Here is a 19,081-nt window from a genome sequence, read left to right as displayed (position 1 = left end):
TCCAATTCTGTGTCTCCCTCTCTCTCTGCCCCTCCCCCGTTCATGCTCTGTCTCTCTCTGTCCCAAAAATAAATAAACGTTGAAAAAAAAAATTAAAAAAAAAAAAAATACTGCAACTGCGCCTATTTCATTTTACACCAGCAAGCATCTCTATAGACAGATTCCCAGAAGTAGAATTGTTGAGTCAAATATTTTGTGTATACTTGTCATAATACATCAAGTGGTCCCTTCTACACTCTAGCAATGTGCCTGCTTCCCCACAGCCACATTCATAAGGTGTACTGTCAATTTTTTGGATGCTTGCCAATCAAATGGGGGAAAATGCTATCTCAAAGAAATTTAACTTGTATTCTTCTCTTGAGTGAGGTTGGATTTTTTTCATGTGATTAAGAGCCATTTACTTTCTTTTCTGTGAACTCCCCTCATTGTTTTTTTATTGAGTTGTAGGATTTTTTTTCTTATTAACTTCTGAAAGTTCTCTATGCTAGGGAGATTAACCCTTTGCCTATCATATGTGTTGGAACTATTTATTCCTTGTTAATCATCTGTCTTTTGACTATGTTCATGGCACTTTTTGCCAAACCAAAGTTTTTCATAATGTGGCTTTTGGATTTTAAACAGGAGTTAGAATGGCCTTATTTACTCTAAGATTAAAAAGGATTTTTTCCCATGTTTTCTTCTTGTTCTTCTTATACATTCATATCTTTCTTCATTTGGATTTAATTCTAGTATAGTGTAAGGTATGGACCCAATTTTATGTTTTTTCAGATGGCTATATTTTTGTCCCAATGCCATTTATTGAATAATTGATCTTTATCCCTGGTGACTTCCCAAAATTATTTGGGTGTATTTCTGGGTTTAACGTTATATATATCATTAGTCTGTGTATTCGTATTTCAGTGACACACTGCTTTATTGAGGCTTTTATTTAAAAAAATTTTTTTAAAACTCATGACCCCAAGAGTCAGATGCACTACTGACTGAGACAGGCAGGTGCCCCTTTAATGAGGCTTTTAAATATGTTTTCTTATTTGGTACGTCTAGTTGCCAGCTCCTTCCCTATTACTCTTTATTTTCAAAGTTTTCCTGGCAGATTCTTTCTTTTAATTCTTCTTATTTCCTAGAGGTAAATTAGAATCACTTCATCTAGTTAAAAATAATTATTGGCGTTTTATAGGCATTGCATTTAAATTTGTAAATTAACTTAGGGAGCATTGACATCTCTTTGATGTTAAATCCACTTTTCCAAGAATATGTTTTTCTCCACATGTTTAAGTGTTCTTTTGTGCCATTCAGGGATTATTCAAAGTTTTATTCACATCAATCTTGTGCAATTCTTATGAAAGTTTATTGCTAGGTATTATGTCATTTTATTTATTTATTTATTTATTTATTTTTATCTATCTATCCTGTAAGTATCCTTGTATACTATTGATCTTTTATACCATTTCATTATATCTTTTAATTGGTTGTTATTTAGATACATGATAGCTATATATTTTTTTCATTTTGATTATTGGTTTTTGCTGAATGCTCTTATTGTTTGTATAGTTTTTCAGACAATCCCACCTGCTTTTGACCTCATGTGTAAGTGAGAAGTAAAATTCTGTTGTGTGAAGACACTTAGGTTTTGGTCTTGGAGCATTTCCTAGTTATCCTGACAGAAACCGGTAATTTAAAAAGAAAGAAAGAAAGAAAAGGGGGCAGTTGGGTGGCTCAGTCGGTTAAGCATCTGACTTTAGCTCAGGTCAGGATCTCATGGGTTTGTGAGTTTGAACTTCGGGCCCTCTGCTGTTAGCAGGGAGACCGCTTTGGATCCTCTGTCCCATTCTCTCTCTCACAAAACAAGGAAATAAAACTTAAAAAAAAAAAAAGAACAATGAAAAAACAAAGAAAGAAAAGATGCTCAACACACAAATATATTAGGGTAAAATTCTGTGGGGGCAGTGGAAGGAGAAAAAGGAGCAATTAAACTTTTAGTTATAGAATTTACTCATGTCTTTTTTAAATGGAAAAAAATGCGAATTGAATCACCATAGTGTTTATATTCTCATGGATGTTTTAAAAAGTAACATTGTTTTTTTACAACTGTCAACATTTACAGCTTGCCAGGAATCATCTCCTTTGAGACTACTTTAATCTGTACCCAGAACTCTTAACAGATATGCTAGGTAGAGTCTTTAGGAACTGTATATAGTGAGTGTCCTCCAGATCCGGTTGTTACCTGCACAGTCAGCAAGATAAACTGCTGGTTTCTTTCTGTTGAGTACAGGCCCACAGGATTGTCCAACTCTCTTCAGACCCTTACAAGAGACCCATCTCAGCCTGCATCTCAGGATTCCTCCACCTTTCTCCACAGCCGACTCACGGACTCTCAGTTCAGGCTAGGACCTTGTAGGTTCTGTTAATGTCGTGCAAGCAGCTAGAGGTGTTCTGGGAAAACTAAAACTCAGAACTCCCCCTTTAAAAGCAAGCGCTTTGACGCCAGATGTTGGGGTTTGAATCCTTAATGGACTTTCTAATAGCGTGTTCTTGAAAGCTTGTCAGCCTCTTTGTGTCTTAATTCCCTCAATTGTAAAATGATTTATCACAAATATTAAATGACTTAAGGAATGCAGAGCACTGGAAACAATGATTAGCAGAGTGAATGCAGTCAGTGCCTATGCCCGCAGCCTCTACGTGGTGCCCCAGCGTCGCTGGGACGTGCTTTGTTGCGACGGTCCTTAGGGTGTTCAAGGCCGGGCTCCCATGCGGCTCTGTGGGATAGCACTTCACCTGCACGCCACCACACCAGCCCTGGCTGGGGGTGCTGAGTGAGCCTTCTACTCAGTTGCCACCATTGGGCATCACAGCCAGGACCGGGTCACACACCACCACTGCACCTTTGCCGTCTGCATTTACACACAGGTTCCTGCAGTGCAGTGGCAGGATCGTACGTATTTTAAAAATACGAAATGAAATGCATTTTTTCTAAGAAATCAGTACAATTCTGTAATTATGTTCCAATACGTTCTTTCCATATTGCATTAGAAAGGCAAAAATGGCGCGAGGAAAAAGTCCATAGTAAGCACCTATTCCTTAAGGTCAACACAGACGTCCCCACGGGCGCCGCTAGCTGCTCGGGCTTCTCGCCCTACAAGCTCGCACGACGGACCCTGGGGTAGCCCAGCCAGGGGTCGCACCACGCGGTGCTCCCCGCAGATTCCATCCGGGCGTCTTTCAGACGCCGGCGGGAGCGAGCACGCCGCCACCCAAGTCTGGACGGAGCCGTACAGTCACGTGCCCGGCGCGTCCCCGCCGCGGCGCGCTCCAGGCGGAAGTGAGGTCGGTGGCTCGGTGGCTGCGCAGCGTCGGCGGGGAGCGCGGGCTGCGGAGAGGCGGGCCGGGCGGAGCGGAGAGACTGGAAGCGCGGGCCGGGGAGGCGGCGGCGGCGGAGACGGGGGCCTCGCGGCTCAGCCCCCGCATCAGAACAGGTCTCCGCGGCGCTCGCCCTTCGCCGAGCCCTACCGCCGAGCCCGCCCCGGGCCGGCGTGCGCTGGTCATCGAGGCCCAGGCTGCCGCGGCGCGGTGAGTGCGGGCGGGCGCCCCCGGGCGGGGGCGGGGCGGGACGCTGCGCCCTGTCTGGCCCGGGGCTGAGCGCGGGCCCGGGCGGCGGGCTCGGGCGGCGGCGCTGCCGGCCGGAAGTGCGGCGCTTTGTGCGGCCGGCCTGGGGCGGCGCCAAGGTCGGGCCAGCGGCTTAGGGTCGCTTGGTGCCCGGGCGGGGGGACGGCCTGGCGGCACCCGCGGCAGTAACCCAGGCTGTGCTTTGTCCGGTGGGACGGACCGGGCCTCTGGGGGCCCGAGGGAGGAGGAACTGGGCGCGGACTGGCGCGCGGGCAGGTGCGGTGTGGGTGGTGGGGGGCTGCTGCCCAGGTGGCTGGTGAGAGGTGGAGTCCTTGTACAAGAATGTTCGCTGGGTCTTTTTAAGGTCCGACTTAGATCAGGTCAGGAAAACGTATGAAAAATGGGGAGGCTGCAGGGTGTTGTTTTCTCTAACTTAGATTTGGGATTCTTGTGGTTGCAGTCATTTCGAATGTGTAAACTAGTCACCTTGTCTACCTACAAAGTAAAAATGATTCTATTTGCCTGGCAGAAGCTTAGTGTTCGCCCTCCAGCTTGAAAGGCTTTTTAATTTCAGAAAGGACGTTGGGTTAACTTTAAAGAGGTGAATCTTTGCAGCATGTCCGCAAACGTTATTTTTCTTTTACAGCGTACTCAAGTGTGCGTCTTAATGGGTCGTATGAGTTAATGTTTTATTAAAGTCGTACATGAAAATATTCGGGAGTGTTTGTGGCATGCAAGAAAAAATTATAAGTGAAAAGGTTTGTCTCATTTCCACATTTAAAATTTTCAAGTCATCGTGTAATTGAGATTATTTTCTCAAATACGTAAAAAAGTTTGAAAGTTTTTGCTGTGAGCAATAAGAGGGATCCATTTTACAACTTTGGTGAGTAAGTAATGGATTGTTTTTGCTTTGACAGCCAATTGGACAATTTAAAGCTCTTTTTCCTAATGCTGAAGCTACTGTAGTACACACTGTGAAGATTTCCCTTAAACTTTATAAAGTGGGCTTGCTTTGGTGGGAGGGTTTGTATGTTGCTAATGTTTAGTTGTGTTTGTGACTAAATGGAAGCTAAAATTTGATAGACGTCCCCGCAGGCTTTAAGAGTTGAAGACAGAGCCAGCTGCCTGTGCCTTCTGATGGGTGTCCTTGAGGAGCAATTGCTAAAAGTGTTGAGCAGGTAGCATCCGCTCTTCCTGGCTCCTACCTTTGGAAATAGTGGAAAGATTGGGTTCTGTGTGTGAGGCGAGTGCCTGCAACTCAGGAGAAGCACCATCTGTTGCTGTAGCTCTTACTGCCCCTGCCCTCTTACCAGGCCGTGATAAATTTGTTAGGATTTTTAGTTACTGTTCTGCTCTACACCTGCCTTTCAACTCATTTCTACTTTATGGTTAGAATTGTAATGCCAAAATTGTTGGATTTTCAAACATTGAGAAAATTAGTAGTAGAGGTAGAGGATTAGAATTGGAAAATAAGAACTTAAGTGCGTTGTAAAAATAATTTTTTGTATGTTTTGTAGTTTAAAGGGAAATTTTATTTCTCACATAAACAGCTTCTTTTCCTAGATCAGTTGAGAGCACTTTTATTTTTAATTTTTTTAATTTTTTTTTTCAACGCTTATTTATTTTTGGGACAGAGAGGGACAGAGCATGAACGGGGGAGGGGCAGAGAGAGAGGGAGACACAGAATCAGAAACAGGCTCCAGGCTCTGAGCCATCAGCCCAGAGCCTGACGCGGGGCTCGAACTCACAGACCGCGAGATGTGACCTGGCTGAAGTCGGACGCTTAACGACTGCGCCACCCAGGCGCCCCGAGAGCACTTTTAAAACAACAGAACACTAACCTAAAAGAGTAATAGTTATATTTCTGATATCTGTGTTCCACTCTACGTATATGCCTTTGAAGTCTTTCCACTCCTGTGTAGAAATACATGAATTTCTTCCAATTTCTACCTCAGTAGTGAAGGTAGAGTTTGAGGGAGTTGAGAACTTTCTCCTCTTTAAAAAAAAAAAAAAAAAGTTTTAAGAGAGAACGAGTGTGCACACTTAAAATTTTTTTATATTTGATTAGTGAATGTGAAAGCCAAACCCACTGGCCAATCTTAACATCATCACCACAAGTCAAACTATTTAACAGTACGTGCATCCTCATGTGATAGAAGTACTCTGCATCACCTAAGGGTACTGCTACAAAAAAAATTACAGTCTGCATCAATAGATCCTATACATCCAACTTCCAGTTTACAGACAAATTGGAGGAATAGGGTGGGCAACACCATGAAGCAATCAGACAAACCCAAAAGTTGGGACATTCTAGAGGACATTTTTATAACTGTAAAATCTTTTTACAGTTTTTTTCAATATAAATCAAAATCCAAACAAAATCCACCTAATGACTTTTATGTGTAAATCTATTTTAATCCAGAACTGCCCTCCCCACCCCTCTACCTTTTTCCAGACCTTTGACTTACTGAAGAAACTGGGTCATTTGATTTTTAAAATGCCCCCTTTTGGTTTGTTAGTGTTAAATAGTTTGACTTGTGATGATGATAAGATTGGCCAGTGGGTTCAGCTTTCATATCCACTAATCAGTAAACAGAAGTTTTCAACAATTGTGAGTTATATATTTTTTAAGTTTATTTATTTTGAGAGAGAGAGAGCATGGGCGAGCAGGAGTGGAGCAGAGAGAGATGGGGAAGAGAATCCTGGCAGAGCCTGGTGCCAGGCTCAATCTCACAAAGTGTGAGATCATGAACTGAGCCAAAAGCAAAGAAGGATCACGTGCTCAGCTGACTGAGCCAACCAGGTGCCCCTAAATTCTGAGTTATATTTTAAATAAACATTTCAACTTCATATATATATATATATATATATATATATGAAAAAATATATATACATATATATACATACACATATACATATATTTAAAGTAAGCTCTGTGCCGAATATGAGGCTTAAACTCACAACCTAGAGATCAAGAGTCCATGCTCGACTGACTGAGCCAGCCGGGCACCCCTCAATCTCACATTTATTGCTGTGAAAAGTTATATTTTCTATTAGTTATTTTATTCAAGAACATTCAGAAGATACATATAAGATACCTGTGTGCCAAGCATTGATGAAATGCAAGGAGACAGAGCTGAGAAAATTATTTTCCCTGTCCTTGAGCCTCAGAATCTTGGGGAAGTCTCATTATTTGAAAAGTAACCTAAGAATCTTTTTGACATTAGTTCACGGACTTTGTCTTTATATTATTCAGGCCTTTTTATTGAATAGGAGAGGGAACTGCAACCTTTTTTTTATCAGTCTCGTTGTATTTTCTTAACCTGTAATTTTTAATTCATTAAAGACTTTCAATCACTCTAGGAAACATTAGCCTCTGGGGAAGTAAAAGTGCTTTCAGGAAGTGTAACTTTTGAGTAGTTTGGAACTTATAGTATTGAGAATTCAGGTGCAATTCTGTACATTTTTAGTGGCAAATGTACAGTAGAATTGTGTTACTGGTGTACGCTATGAGCTCCTTATGGCAGGAGAGCCTTGTGGTATTCAGTGCTTCATTGAGTTATTTAAAATTTTTGGTTGTTATGAATAACACTATTATAAACATTTGTGTACAAATTTTTGTGTGGATGTATATGTTTTCGTTTCTCTTGGGTATTTACCAAGGAGTAGAATTACCAGATCATATAGTAATGCTTGTGTTAAATTGTTTTGCTATTCATGAGCTTCATTGCCTACTCCATGACATCTCCTACTCAGCCCCACTTCCATAACCATATTTGCTGATTCCTTACAAGTCCAACTGCCCAGTATTACTAAAGTACATCTTGTATTTTCTCACTTCTATGGCTTTTCGGGATCCTGCTTGTCCAGAGCTTGTTGGAAATATCACCTCTGTAATTCAAGTTTTTTCTGACCATTCATTCCCCCCCTCACCTGTTGAATTTTTGCTCTCTCCCCTCACCCCTCATAATACTTTATTCTTTTATGGCTCTTAATGTGGCTGTTACTACTGTTTGTTCTATATCACCATTATTCATGTTTTTTGTTTTTCAGGACTGGGTTGTCCAGTATAATAGCCATCACCTAGGTGTGACTGTTGAAATTAAACTAAAATGTGGTTCCTTACATGTGTTAGCCACATTTCAAGTATTCACTAACCAGCCATTAATGGCTACTTTACGTGGACAGGGTAGCCATACCTTTTCTTTTTTCTTTTCTTTTCTTTTCTTTTCTTTTCTTTTCTTTTCTTTTCTTTTCTTTTCTTTTCTTTTCTTTCTCTTTTCTTTTCTTTTCTTTTCTCTTTTCTTTTCTTTTCTTTTCTTTTCTTTTCTTTTCTTTTCTTTTCTTTTCTTTTCTTTTCTGTCATATGTTTTCACAGAAACTTCTATTGGACAGCACTTTCCTAGATTGTAAACTCAGAACTGGGACTGTGACTTGCTTTTTTTTTTTTTTTTTCCTTTTTTCCTCTGTGGCCTTTGCATAGTGCTTTGCTTATCTTGAATTCAGTTGAGTAAATGAAATTAGATCCTGGCACAGGATAGAGAAACAGTTTTGGAAGGTATGCACTTTCTAGAGATCATAGTTGAGCTACAGAGGTAGATGGAATTTGTGAGGGTTTCCACAATTCTTATGTTGTACATCCACTAAGAATGGGTTAAAAGTGCAGGACAATAGGGACTGGAAGTTGTCAATTTGCTTATTTATTTATTTATTGCCAATTTGCTTATTCTTAAACTGTGGGATAAGATACATAATTAATTCTCCTGCTTGCTTTCTATGGCTGCCTATTATTTTCTGTCATCTGTATTGTAGACATGTGCCATTCATTGTGATAGCCTCTAGTCTCATATGACTATTTAAATTTAAGTTGAGGGGTGCATGGCTGATTCAGTCAGAGAAGTGTGCAACTCTTGATCTCAGGGTCTTGAGTTCAAGCCTCACTTGGGTATAGAGATTATATAAATAAATAAACTTTAGGAAAACAAATTTGAGTCAGATAAATTTAAAAATCAGATCCTGCAGTAGCCAAGCCATGTTTTTGGGTGCTCAGTAGTTACTTTTCGCTAATGGCTGCCATATTGGAAGGCACAGAGAGCATCCTCATAGTTGCAGAGAGTACTGTTGGCCTGTACTAATCTAGATTTATCTTTTACCTGTAATTGTGAATGTCATGGTAAAGTTGGCACCTGCCTTTTGGTTTAGAAGTTTAAAAAAAAAATTAGTTTTTCAGATAATGAATATCCAAATCACAGATGTTCCTAATTTATTCCTAATTTAGACTAGAACTTGTTACAAAGGTTAAGGATGGGACCTTGTATATTTTTTTTTGTATTGAACTGCTTGATTATGAATATGCTAAATGAGTCGGGTAAGCTGAGACCTTGAGGTAGTTAATTTTTGCAATATGTCTTTGTAATGGAATTTGATACCTACAGTATTTGAAGGTGCATGTGTTTTTTAAGAAAATCAGCAAGTACTTGCACCTGTTTTGTGCCAGATACTGTTATTGGTGCTGCAGTAAATAGGACTGAGTCCCTGTTCGCCGTCTGCATGGGACCACTTTCTAGTTGGGGATGTGGTAAGGGAGGCACACACTAAACAAGTAAATACATGTACATTTTATTAATTTTTTTAAGTAGACTTTTTTAGAGCAGCTTTAAGTTCACAGCAAAATTGAACAGAAAGTACAGAGAATTCCCATATACCTATTGCCTGTCATCCCCCCACCCTGTGGTGTTTTTATTTTTAAATTTAGGGTCCCCCTTAATCCTTACTACCATGTAAATTTGTGTGAGTGACTTACTGGACGAGGAATGCAGAATAGTCTTGATTAAACTCACTTTCAGAAAATACTTTGGGCGATAGAATTCAGAGGAGCTTGCTGAAGATACTGATGAGAATCATATTTCTATTGAGGAAGGGGTAAATTCATGGTTGTAGCTGGGTAAGTTGAACTTTACGGAAAAAGATTGTGAAAAAACATTGAATGGGTTAATAGAGTTGCTGGGCTGTAGCTGATTTTTCTTTTTAAGAAAATATATATTTAACAAAAGTTATTTAAGAAACAAAGAAAAGTGCAAAAAGAACACTAACCCCACCCCATCTAGAGACAGTCTCTGTTCATATTTTTATATTCTCCCAGATCTTTTCTGCTTGTGCTGGAAGTACACATGCCTGTGCCTATACTATGTGCGGGTGCAGATTTGATATCATACTACATAATGCAGCATCATTCCCTTCCTTTTTCTATATAACATTATGTCAGTCATGTTCTTAAACACTTTAAAAAGTAGCTGTACAATATTTCATATTCTGAATAGATCTGGTTTACTTAACTATTCTTTGTTATAAGGACATTTAAATTATAAGGATTTTTTTTTTTCACTGGTTTAAGTAGGGCCGTAGAGAGCACTTTTTCCCTTTAACTTCCTATGGACTGAAGAAGCTGTGAAGGAAAGTTTACAATATTAGGTGGGTGCTCATCAGGACTTCTGGCCTTCCTTTTCTAAGTAGATTGGCAGCAGCCTTAGATGCCTTGTTTTTAGTAGACTAGAGGAGGGACTCTTGCTGTCTGCTATTTTGAGACTGATGTTGGAGAAAAACTAGAGAATAAAAGTGCTTGGCTAAATCACTTTTTTTTTTCCTTTTTAGTTCTTGAAATCATGAATCCTGTTTATAGCCCTGGTTCTTCTGGGGTTCCCTATGCAAATGCCAAAGGAATTGGTTATCCAGGTAAGCAAGTAAAACTTTGTTTTGTTACGGAACTTTGAGCACTTAGTAAATTTCCATGTCCCTAAGAATGCTTCTAGTTGACAAACTTAGCTCAAAGTGAGTTACACAAGGAAGAAAATGTTCTGGCTCATGGAACTGAAAAATCAAGAGGTAGGACTGGATTTGGTCAAAGCTTGATCTGGTGGCTCCAACAGGTGGTACTGGGATCTGATTTCTGCCTCCTGGACTCAGCTTCACTTCCTCAGGATTGGCTCAGTATTGGTCATGGGTTACACTTCTCTCCATTGTGGTCTCTCTCTGGTGTTCAGCTACTCCCACCAGTATACTGGCTATGAGCCTTGTTACATCTGCTCTATAGGAAACCCCCATGGGGCTTCTCGTTCTCTATTCAGACCAGTCCTGGGGTGTGTTCTGATTGCACTCAGCTTCCATCCCTGGGCCAGAAGGAGATTCTACTGGTTAATTCAGGTCTGAGGCATATTCCTCCCTTATTGGAGTCAGCTAGTCAAACTTGGGCTGTGAGGGAAGCAGTAAAGCAAATTTGGGGGACTAGGAGCTGATTGGTTGAAAACAGCAAATGGTCATCCTAGTTGGTGACATCTAACATGGAGTCATTATTTTATTTTTTTTAATTTTTATTTTTAATTTTTTTATTTTAGAGAGCATGTGTGAGTAGGGGACAGGGGCAGAGGGGGAGAGAGAGAATCTTAAGCAGGCTCCATCCTCAGCGTGGAGCCTGACGCGGGGCTGGATCCCATGACACTGGGATCATAACCTGAGCCAAAATCAAGAGTTGGTCGCCCAACCCACTAAGCCACCCAGACACCCCAAGGAATAATTATTTGTAATGTTAAATTTTTTTGTGGGTTTTGATAATATGGTGGAACAGATAACCTTAAAATCCTGTTGCTATAAAACCTCTAGAAAATTGAATACAACATTTAGGGGTGCCTGGGTGGCTCAGTGGGTTAAGTATCCAACTTCAGCTTAGGTCTTGAACTTACGGTTAGTGAGCTCAAGCCCCACATTGGGCTGTCTATTGTCAGTGGGAGCCTGCTTCAGATCCTTGTCTCCTCTCTCTGCCCCTCCCCTGCTTGCATGCTCTCTCTTTCTCTTTTTTTTTTTTTTAATTTTTTTTTTTTTCAACGTTTATTTATTTTTTGGGACAGAGAGAGACAGAGCATGAACGGGGGAGGGGCAGAGAGAGAGGGAGACACAGAATTGGAAACAGGCTCCAGGCTCTGAGCCATCAGCCCAGAGCCCGACGCGGGGCTCGAACTCCCAGACCGCGAGATCGTGACCTGGCTGAAGTCGGACGCTTAACCGACTGCGCCACCCAGGCGCCCCTCTCTCTTTCTCTTAAAAATAAATATTTTTAAAAAATTGAATAAAACATTTAAAAAATATACAACTGAACTTGCAGGGTAGTGAGCGAAATATCTAGCTAAATATGAAAGTGACATAAAAACCAGTGCATTTGGCCATTGAGCTGATAATTAGCTTGTCTTGGGGCATGTGCTCTTAGTTGGTTTTAACATCCCACAAGGGGACAGAAAGTGAGGCCATTGTGAGGCTGAGAGTTGGGAGTGGGACCCTACACCAATCTTGTTCCTCCAGAGGGTCATACTCCCAGGGAAGATGTAGACTAAAACAGTTCTTTCACTGGTTCCACAAGGGAATTTTATCTCTGCTTGGGCTCCAGGAAGGGGGAAATCCTTCCTAACACTTTATAACCAGTCAGAGATATTGGAGGCTCCACTTTGTATTACCCAGACTTACCAGGGGTCCATAATTGAGAAACTAACATAAAAAGTAGTCTGCAGCCTTCATTACCCCTAAGCACCTGACAGCAGCAAATGCAGAACTGCTCTGGAGGCATATGTTCCCATTCCAGGTTGTGTGGGTTTCTCACGAAATTCTGCCTGTTAACAATGCAAGTAAGAGTCACCAGTCATGATAGACTTCAGGAATAGAACATCAGGTAGAAACCACATCACACAAACAAGTTTAGAATAATTGGAGATCAAAAAGAAAGAATCAGAATATAAGAGGGGAACTAGACATGGGTATGTGTGTGTGTGGGGTGACCATAAAGAACCAAAGGAACTTAAAAAGGAATGGCATGTGAATAAAATTCAGGTGGTAAAACACCACTAAATGGGAGAACCAGGATGCCAAATATGAAAGGGGGGAGGGCTAGAGGAGAGCATTTAAGAAATCTAGATGTCACAATGAGAAGACTTGGGGAGAATTAAGAGCTCCATAAGGTCGAATAGAGAGACTAGAAGAAAAGGAGTGACAGAATTTTCTGGAATTGATAAAAAGAAATTTTAGTAATAAGACCTACTATCTTTAAGTCATCAGACTAGTTTAAACAGAATGCCGAATAGCTGAGGAGAATCCTGGGTGGATCTGGAGCAACGGAAATAGGCAAAACCCTATGGTATTAGTGTTGCCTGATAGTCTTTTTAATAAAATATTGATTGCCTTTCATATTCCAGTTCTGTGCAAGATACCTAAATTTTGTTCCTGTTCTTTGGCCAAAAGCAGAGATTGGCAAACTTTATATAAAGGTCCAGGTGTAGTATATATTTCAGGCTTTGTGGCTCTCTGTTAAAACTATACAACCCCTACTTTCCAGAACAAAAGCAGCCATAGACAGTACTGAGTGTGTGTTTCAGTAACACTGGAAACCGCCTCAGTAGGTTGATTTTTTTTTTTTTTTTTCCTTCAAAATAGCAGTAGCAGTGATTCTTCACGAATTTTTTTGTTTCTCCTCCCTTCTCTCTTGGGACTTACATTTATAAGTGTAGTAAATCATTTTACCTGTTTCTTGTTGTCCTGTGTTTTTTTTGTCTTTTACATTTTTTTCCTCTGTGAGCTTTAATGTGGATATTTTATCCGGAAACCGCCTCAGTAGGTTGATTTTTTTTTTTTTTTTCCTCAAAATAGCAGTAACAGTGATTCTTCACGTATTTTTTTGTTTCTCCTCCCTTCTCTCTTGGGACTTACATTTATAAGTGTAGTAAATCATTTTACCTTGTTTCTTGTGTCCTGCATTTTTTTGTCTTTTACATTTTTTCCCTCTGTGAGCTTTAATGTGGATATTTTGTACCAACCTGCTTCCATTTCACTAATCCTGCTAATTCTTCTCCAGTTTGCTATAAAACACATTTATTGAATTGACTTTTTTCATGTACTCCAATCTTCTCTTCTCCAACATACTAATCACAGTCATTTTAAAGATCTTGTTTGGTGACTGCAGTCTGTGAATCACCTGTGGGTCTGTTTTTATTGTCAGTTGTCCCCTTTTTTGTTTGTTTCTCAGCCATGTGGTCCTGTCTCCGCATGCCTAATGTTTTTTCATTCAGTGCAATACACAGTGTACTAAAATTGGAGGTGGGCAGTCCCTATCAAAATAACACCAGTATTCTTCACAGAGCTAGAACAAATAATCCTAAAATTTGTATGGAACCAGAAAAGACTCCGAATAGGCAAAGTAATCCTGAAAAAGAAAACCAAGGCTGGAGGCATCACAATTCCAGACTTCAAGATGTATTACAAAGCTGTAATAATCAAGATAGTATGGTACTATCACAAGAACAGACACTCAGAGCAATCGAACAGAATAGAGAACCCAGAAATGGACCCACAAACGTATAGCCAACTAATCTTTTTTTTTCTTTTTTAAATTTTTTTAAATGTTTATTTTTGAGAGAGAGAGAGAGACAGAGCATGAGCAGGGGAGGGGCAGAGAGAGAGGGAGACACAGAATCTAAAGCAGGCTCCAGGCTCTGAGCTGTCAGCACGGACCCAACGCAGGGCTGAAACCACAAACCACAAACTGTGATATCGTGACCTGAGCCACAGTTGGACACTTAACCAACTGAGCCACCAGACACCCCCACTAGTCTTTGACAAAGCAGGAAAGAATATCCAATGGAATAAAGACAGTCTCTTCAGCAAATGGTGTGAAAACTGGACAGCGACATGCAATAGAATGAACCTGGACCACTTTCTTACACCATACACAAAAACAAATTCAAAATGGATGAAAGACCTAAGAAGCCATCAAAATCCTAGAAGAGAAAGCAGGCAAAAACCCCTCTGACCTCGGTTGCAGCAATTTCTTACTCAACATGTCTCTGGAGGCAAGGGAAACAAAAGCAAAAATGAACTACTGGGAACTCATCAAAATAAAAAGCTTCTGCACAGTGAAGGAAGCAATCACGAAACTAAAAGCACATGGAATGGGAGAAGATATTTGCAAATGACATAACAGATAAAGGGTTAGTATCCAAAGTCTATAAAGAACTTATCAAACTCAACACCCACAAAACAAATAATCCAGTGAAGAAATGGGCAAAAGACATGAATAGACACTTCTCCAAAGAAGACATCCAGATGGCCAACTGACACATGAAAAAATGTTCAACATTACTCATCATCAGGGAAATACAAATCAAAACCACAGTGAGATACCACCTCACACCTGTCAGAAAGGCTAAAATTAACAATTCAGGCAGCAACAGATGTTGGTGAGGATGTGGAGAAAGAGGAACCCTTTTGCACTGCTGGTGGGAATGCAAACTGGTGCAGCCACTCTGGAAAACAGTATGGAGGTTCCTCAAAAAATTAAAAATAGAACTACTGTATGACCCAGCAATTGCACTACTAGATATTTATCCAAAGGATACGAGAGTGCTGATTCAAAGGGCCACATGCACCCCAAAGTTTACAGCAGCATTATTGACAATAGCCAAAGTATGGAAAGAGCCCAAATGTCCATCTAGTGATGAATAAAGAAGATGTGATATATGTATATTTATGTTATATATAAATATATGTAATGGAATATTACTCGGCAATACAAAAGAATGAAATCTTGCCAATTGCAACAATGGATGGAACTAGAGTATTATACTAAACAAAATTAGGGAAAGACAAATATGACTTATGTGGAATTTAAAATACAAAACAGATGAACATAAGAGAAGGGAAGCAAAAATAATATAGGGAGGGGGACAAACCACAAGAGACTCTTAAATACAGAGAACAAACAGGGTTGCTGGAGGTGTTATGGGTGGGAGGATGGGCTAAATGGGCAAGAGGCATTGGGGAGAACACTTGCTGGTATGAGCACCGGGTGTTATATGTAGGTGATGAATCACTGGATTCTACTCCTGAAATCATTATTGCACTATATGCTAGCTAACTTGCATATAAATGTAAATATAAATAAGAATTGTAAGTGGTCCAGTTGATGTCTTCCTTTGTGAGGCAAGATAGCCTACTGATTGAGCTTTATATTCTTCAAGCCAGCTTTATTGAGTATGATTGACAAGTAAAAATTACATATATTTAGGTTGTACAACATGTTTTTTTTAAAGGGGTATATGATGGTTTAATATATGTATACACTGTGAAATGATTACTGTAATTGAGTATCTTCAAATGCTATCATATTTGGAGATTAGAGTTTCAACATACAAATTTTGGAGGGGGCATATTCAGTTCATATCATGCCCCCATGCCAATATGTCCATGTATTTGAATTTCTCTTTTTGTTACACAAAACGTGGTGGACACAGATAGAATTAGAGAAGTAGGCTTTTTGGGGGGGGGAGGATAATACTTGTGAAAGGTCTAATGAAGAGGAAGCAGAATCAGGTAGGGAGAGCCTCAGGACTGTGCTACACATTGCTGAGGTCTTAGCCAGCTCAGGGGAGAGCTGTGAGGGAAGGATTGGTGGTTAGAGGAGGCCCTCATTAGGCAGAAGTGGCCCTGGGAGTCAGCCCACATACTCCTCATGGCTGAGCAGGGGGTTCTTTTCTGGAATAGTGATGCAGGTGGTAGTGTTCACTTTGTTTTGTCAACTTAAGATATTCTAGGAGTCATTCCATGTTGGTTCACAGAGGTTTGCCTTGTTCTTTTTCATATTTTGCATAATGCTGCTGTTGTAATCTTGCATCTTGTGGGGTTTCCAGAGTTTATTCAACTAGTTCTTTGGATAGATATGTTGTTTGAAGTATTTTGGTATTCCAGCAATACTGCAGCTTATATTGATTGTGGAAATTATCTCAGGGTGGATTCCTTGACATGGGATTGCTGGGTGAGAGAATAAACACATACGTAATTTTTAAAATACTGATGATTTCCCTTCCATAGGATTTTTATTGTTTTGTATTCCTACCAGAAGCATGGTTTCCCCACAACCTTGCCAACAAAGTGTGTTTTCAGCTTTTGGATTTTTGCCAATCTGATGTTAGAAATGGGATCAGTGTGGTGGTAGTTGGCAATTCTATCCATGTCTTCTATTTATTTATTTTTTTCTATTGGTGTTTTTTTTTTTTTTTTTTAGTTTTAAGAATTATTTATATATTAGGAGTATTAACTTTTTGTATAATTTGCAAGTATTTTTGCTTTGTATTTTTTTTTTTTTTTATTTAGCTTATGGTATCTTCTGTTCTGAACTTCTTATTTTCATGAAGTGATTAGTCATAAAAGTGATTAGGATTTGGGATTACTTCCAAGTGTTTTACAAGAGTGGAGTCTAGGTTGTGTAATTTCTAGCTTTCTAGTGTTTCTGTCTCAAAAGGGAGCTAGCCTAGATGTTGAAGGAAACAGTCTGTGGTACTTACTGTGAGGGGCATTTTTAGGAAGACCGTGCTGTGGCCAGGAAGATTGATAAGAATAGGAAGGCACAGTGCTTTTCCACTTATTTATTAGAGCCCTCCTGCAGGTTAGAGTTTTCTGGAAAAATTAAGAAACTGAAGGTGCTACAACCAAGACCAGTTAAAGCAATGTTCGTGAGGGGCTGGGGAGGCAGTCCTTTCAAGGGTTTCCATGTGGGGGGTTTTGTGTGGCTACAGTGGAAACCTTTGGACTAGAGTAAGTGGGGTCCCGCTGTGGGGCCCTGGGTCAGGGTGGTGGTGTGAGTGGTGTGCGAGTGTGGTGTACAGAGGATGTCCTGTTGCTGGTGTTTAATTATGCTGTTTTAAATACTTGTTATTTGGGTTTTCTCTTTCATTTAGAGCACAATAATTCATTGTTAGAAGGTTAGGATAGGAAGTGCCAAGCAAACATAATAGTAGTGTCCCAGGAACCTCTTAGACACAAGACAAGTACAGGAGCAGATGATGCCCCTGGAGGATTTATTGGTAGAATTTATGGAGAGATGAGGACATTGGATTTTGAGGGGATTGTTGTAGAGGCCTACCCGATAAGATCTAGGTCAGTAGTATTTAAAATTTTCTTCTTAACCATGAAACTTTCGAAGATTTGTAAGTGGTTCCATAGTACTAAGGTAAGTTAGAGCAGCAGGGTGAATTGAGGGCAGGCTCCAGAGCCTGCTTGACCTCCTGCTGCTCACAGTTGAGGCCTCTAAGGAACTGTACAGGGTTCATAGAACACAGATTAAAAACTACCTTCCTGGTCTTTTTAAAATAGACATTTTAGGTCTATTTCAAGTTGAATCTGTCCTTGATGTCCAAAATGAGTGAATTTGGTAAGCATTTGATCTCCTCACACTGTTTTCTAAGTAATTGGGCAAATGGGAAAGTGGTGACCTATGAAGGAAACTCAAAATAGCTTCTGCTGAGGTAGAGGAAGATCAATTTTGAGAAAGGAAAGCGACTCCGAAGCAGAGGATTGTATATGAGATGAGAAATGGGCACTTGCAAGTAGGGATCCCTTGGGAGTGGTAGGTCTGGAGCCCCTGCCTTGCGAGGAGACCCTTAGAGCCTACAGGACCACTGCTGGAGCAGGAGATGCAGCAGACCAAGGGCATCCAAGCTGTGCTGGAGAATGCAGGGGTTTCTGTAAGGCACTTTATCCACACCTTTACAGGTGACAGCCAGACCCACAAAGATTTTCCTTCTGGAATTGTACTCTGTTTTCTCCTTTGTTACCTTCCTACCCTTGTGGTTTTTCACTTTGGTTACTCTTAGAACTACAGTGCCTTAAATATCCCTACGAGACACTTTCTCTGAGTCTCTTCAACACAGAGTCTTTTGAAGTCTGCTGTTCCATTTCAACTTTATTTACAGGTGAGGGCAAGAGGAATAGAGAAGGTAACAGCTTTTCTTAACTAGTTTGTGACAGACAATAGTAAAGACTAGTGAATCTGGGTCATCTTTATTGGTTCTGTGCCCTGAATATAAGGAAGGCTTTCTAATGCTCCAGCTGTCACATGAATGGAGTGTTCTGGACTGTGAGCCAGCTGGGTCAGGGGAATGCCTGGGCATGGGCCTTACAGGGCTCCCTAGGCTGTGAAGAGGCCAGGAGCAAGTAACTGAGGCCCTACTCACTGCTGGTGGACGCCTGGTGACTAGGATTTTGACCGTAACACTGTTTTATTTGATGTTTTTGTTGTATTCACATGAATTAGTAGTGGTTGTGGTTTAGTGTTATTAAAGATTCATCATTTGTAATTATTTGTAATTAGGTTGCTTGCAAGTGGGTTGTGACATTGGATTTTTCCCATTTCTGTGTGTCAGTGGTACCAGTTACAGCCCCTTCACGACACGATCTCTCAGCATTCTCATTACTCTTGCTAAGTAATAAATTATATGATGAGAACCTAGAATAAAACTGATAAGTTTCAAAGACTTGATTATGACCCATCCTAATTCTGAGGAAAGGAGACACCTAGTGACAAACTGCTTAGCATACATACCCTTAAGTCAGTCTGTGGAGAAGATAAAAATGACTGGGTCTAGGAGCCATGGTTGTAAAATTGTGTTAC

At 40.4% G+C, this 19,081-nt stretch overlaps 1 protein-coding gene across 4 annotated transcripts in view; it reads left to right on the top strand.

The window, feature by feature from the left end:
* Positions 1 to 3,358: 3,358 nt before the first annotated feature.
* The window catches only part of FAM168B (family with sequence similarity 168 member B), a 37,302-nt gene continuing 21,579 nt past the window's right edge, over positions 3,359 to 19,081 (top strand). For 2 of the 4 annotated variants that reach the window (XM_023259194.2, XM_023259195.2), the window contains exons 1-2: positions 3,409 to 3,567; positions 10,255 to 10,335. In XM_023259194.2, coding sequence (XP_023114962.1) covers positions 10,266 to 10,335 — 70 coding nt within the window. In that variant the 5' untranslated portion in view covers positions 3,409 to 3,567; positions 10,255 to 10,265. Of the gene's footprint in view, positions 3,568 to 3,823; positions 3,880 to 10,254; positions 10,336 to 19,081 lie in introns of those variants that run through there. The other 2 variants (XM_023259193.2, XM_045033556.1) reach the window with 2 other exon arrangements.

This window comes from Felis catus, chromosome C1, assembly GCF_018350175.1.
Source record: "Felis catus isolate Fca126 chromosome C1, F.catus_Fca126_mat1.0, whole genome shotgun sequence".
Taxonomy (NCBI): Eukaryota; Metazoa; Chordata; class Mammalia; order Carnivora; family Felidae; genus Felis; species Felis catus.
The sequence above is the reverse complement of the archived record's forward strand: the minus strand, read 5'-3'. Positions and strand labels throughout refer to the sequence as shown.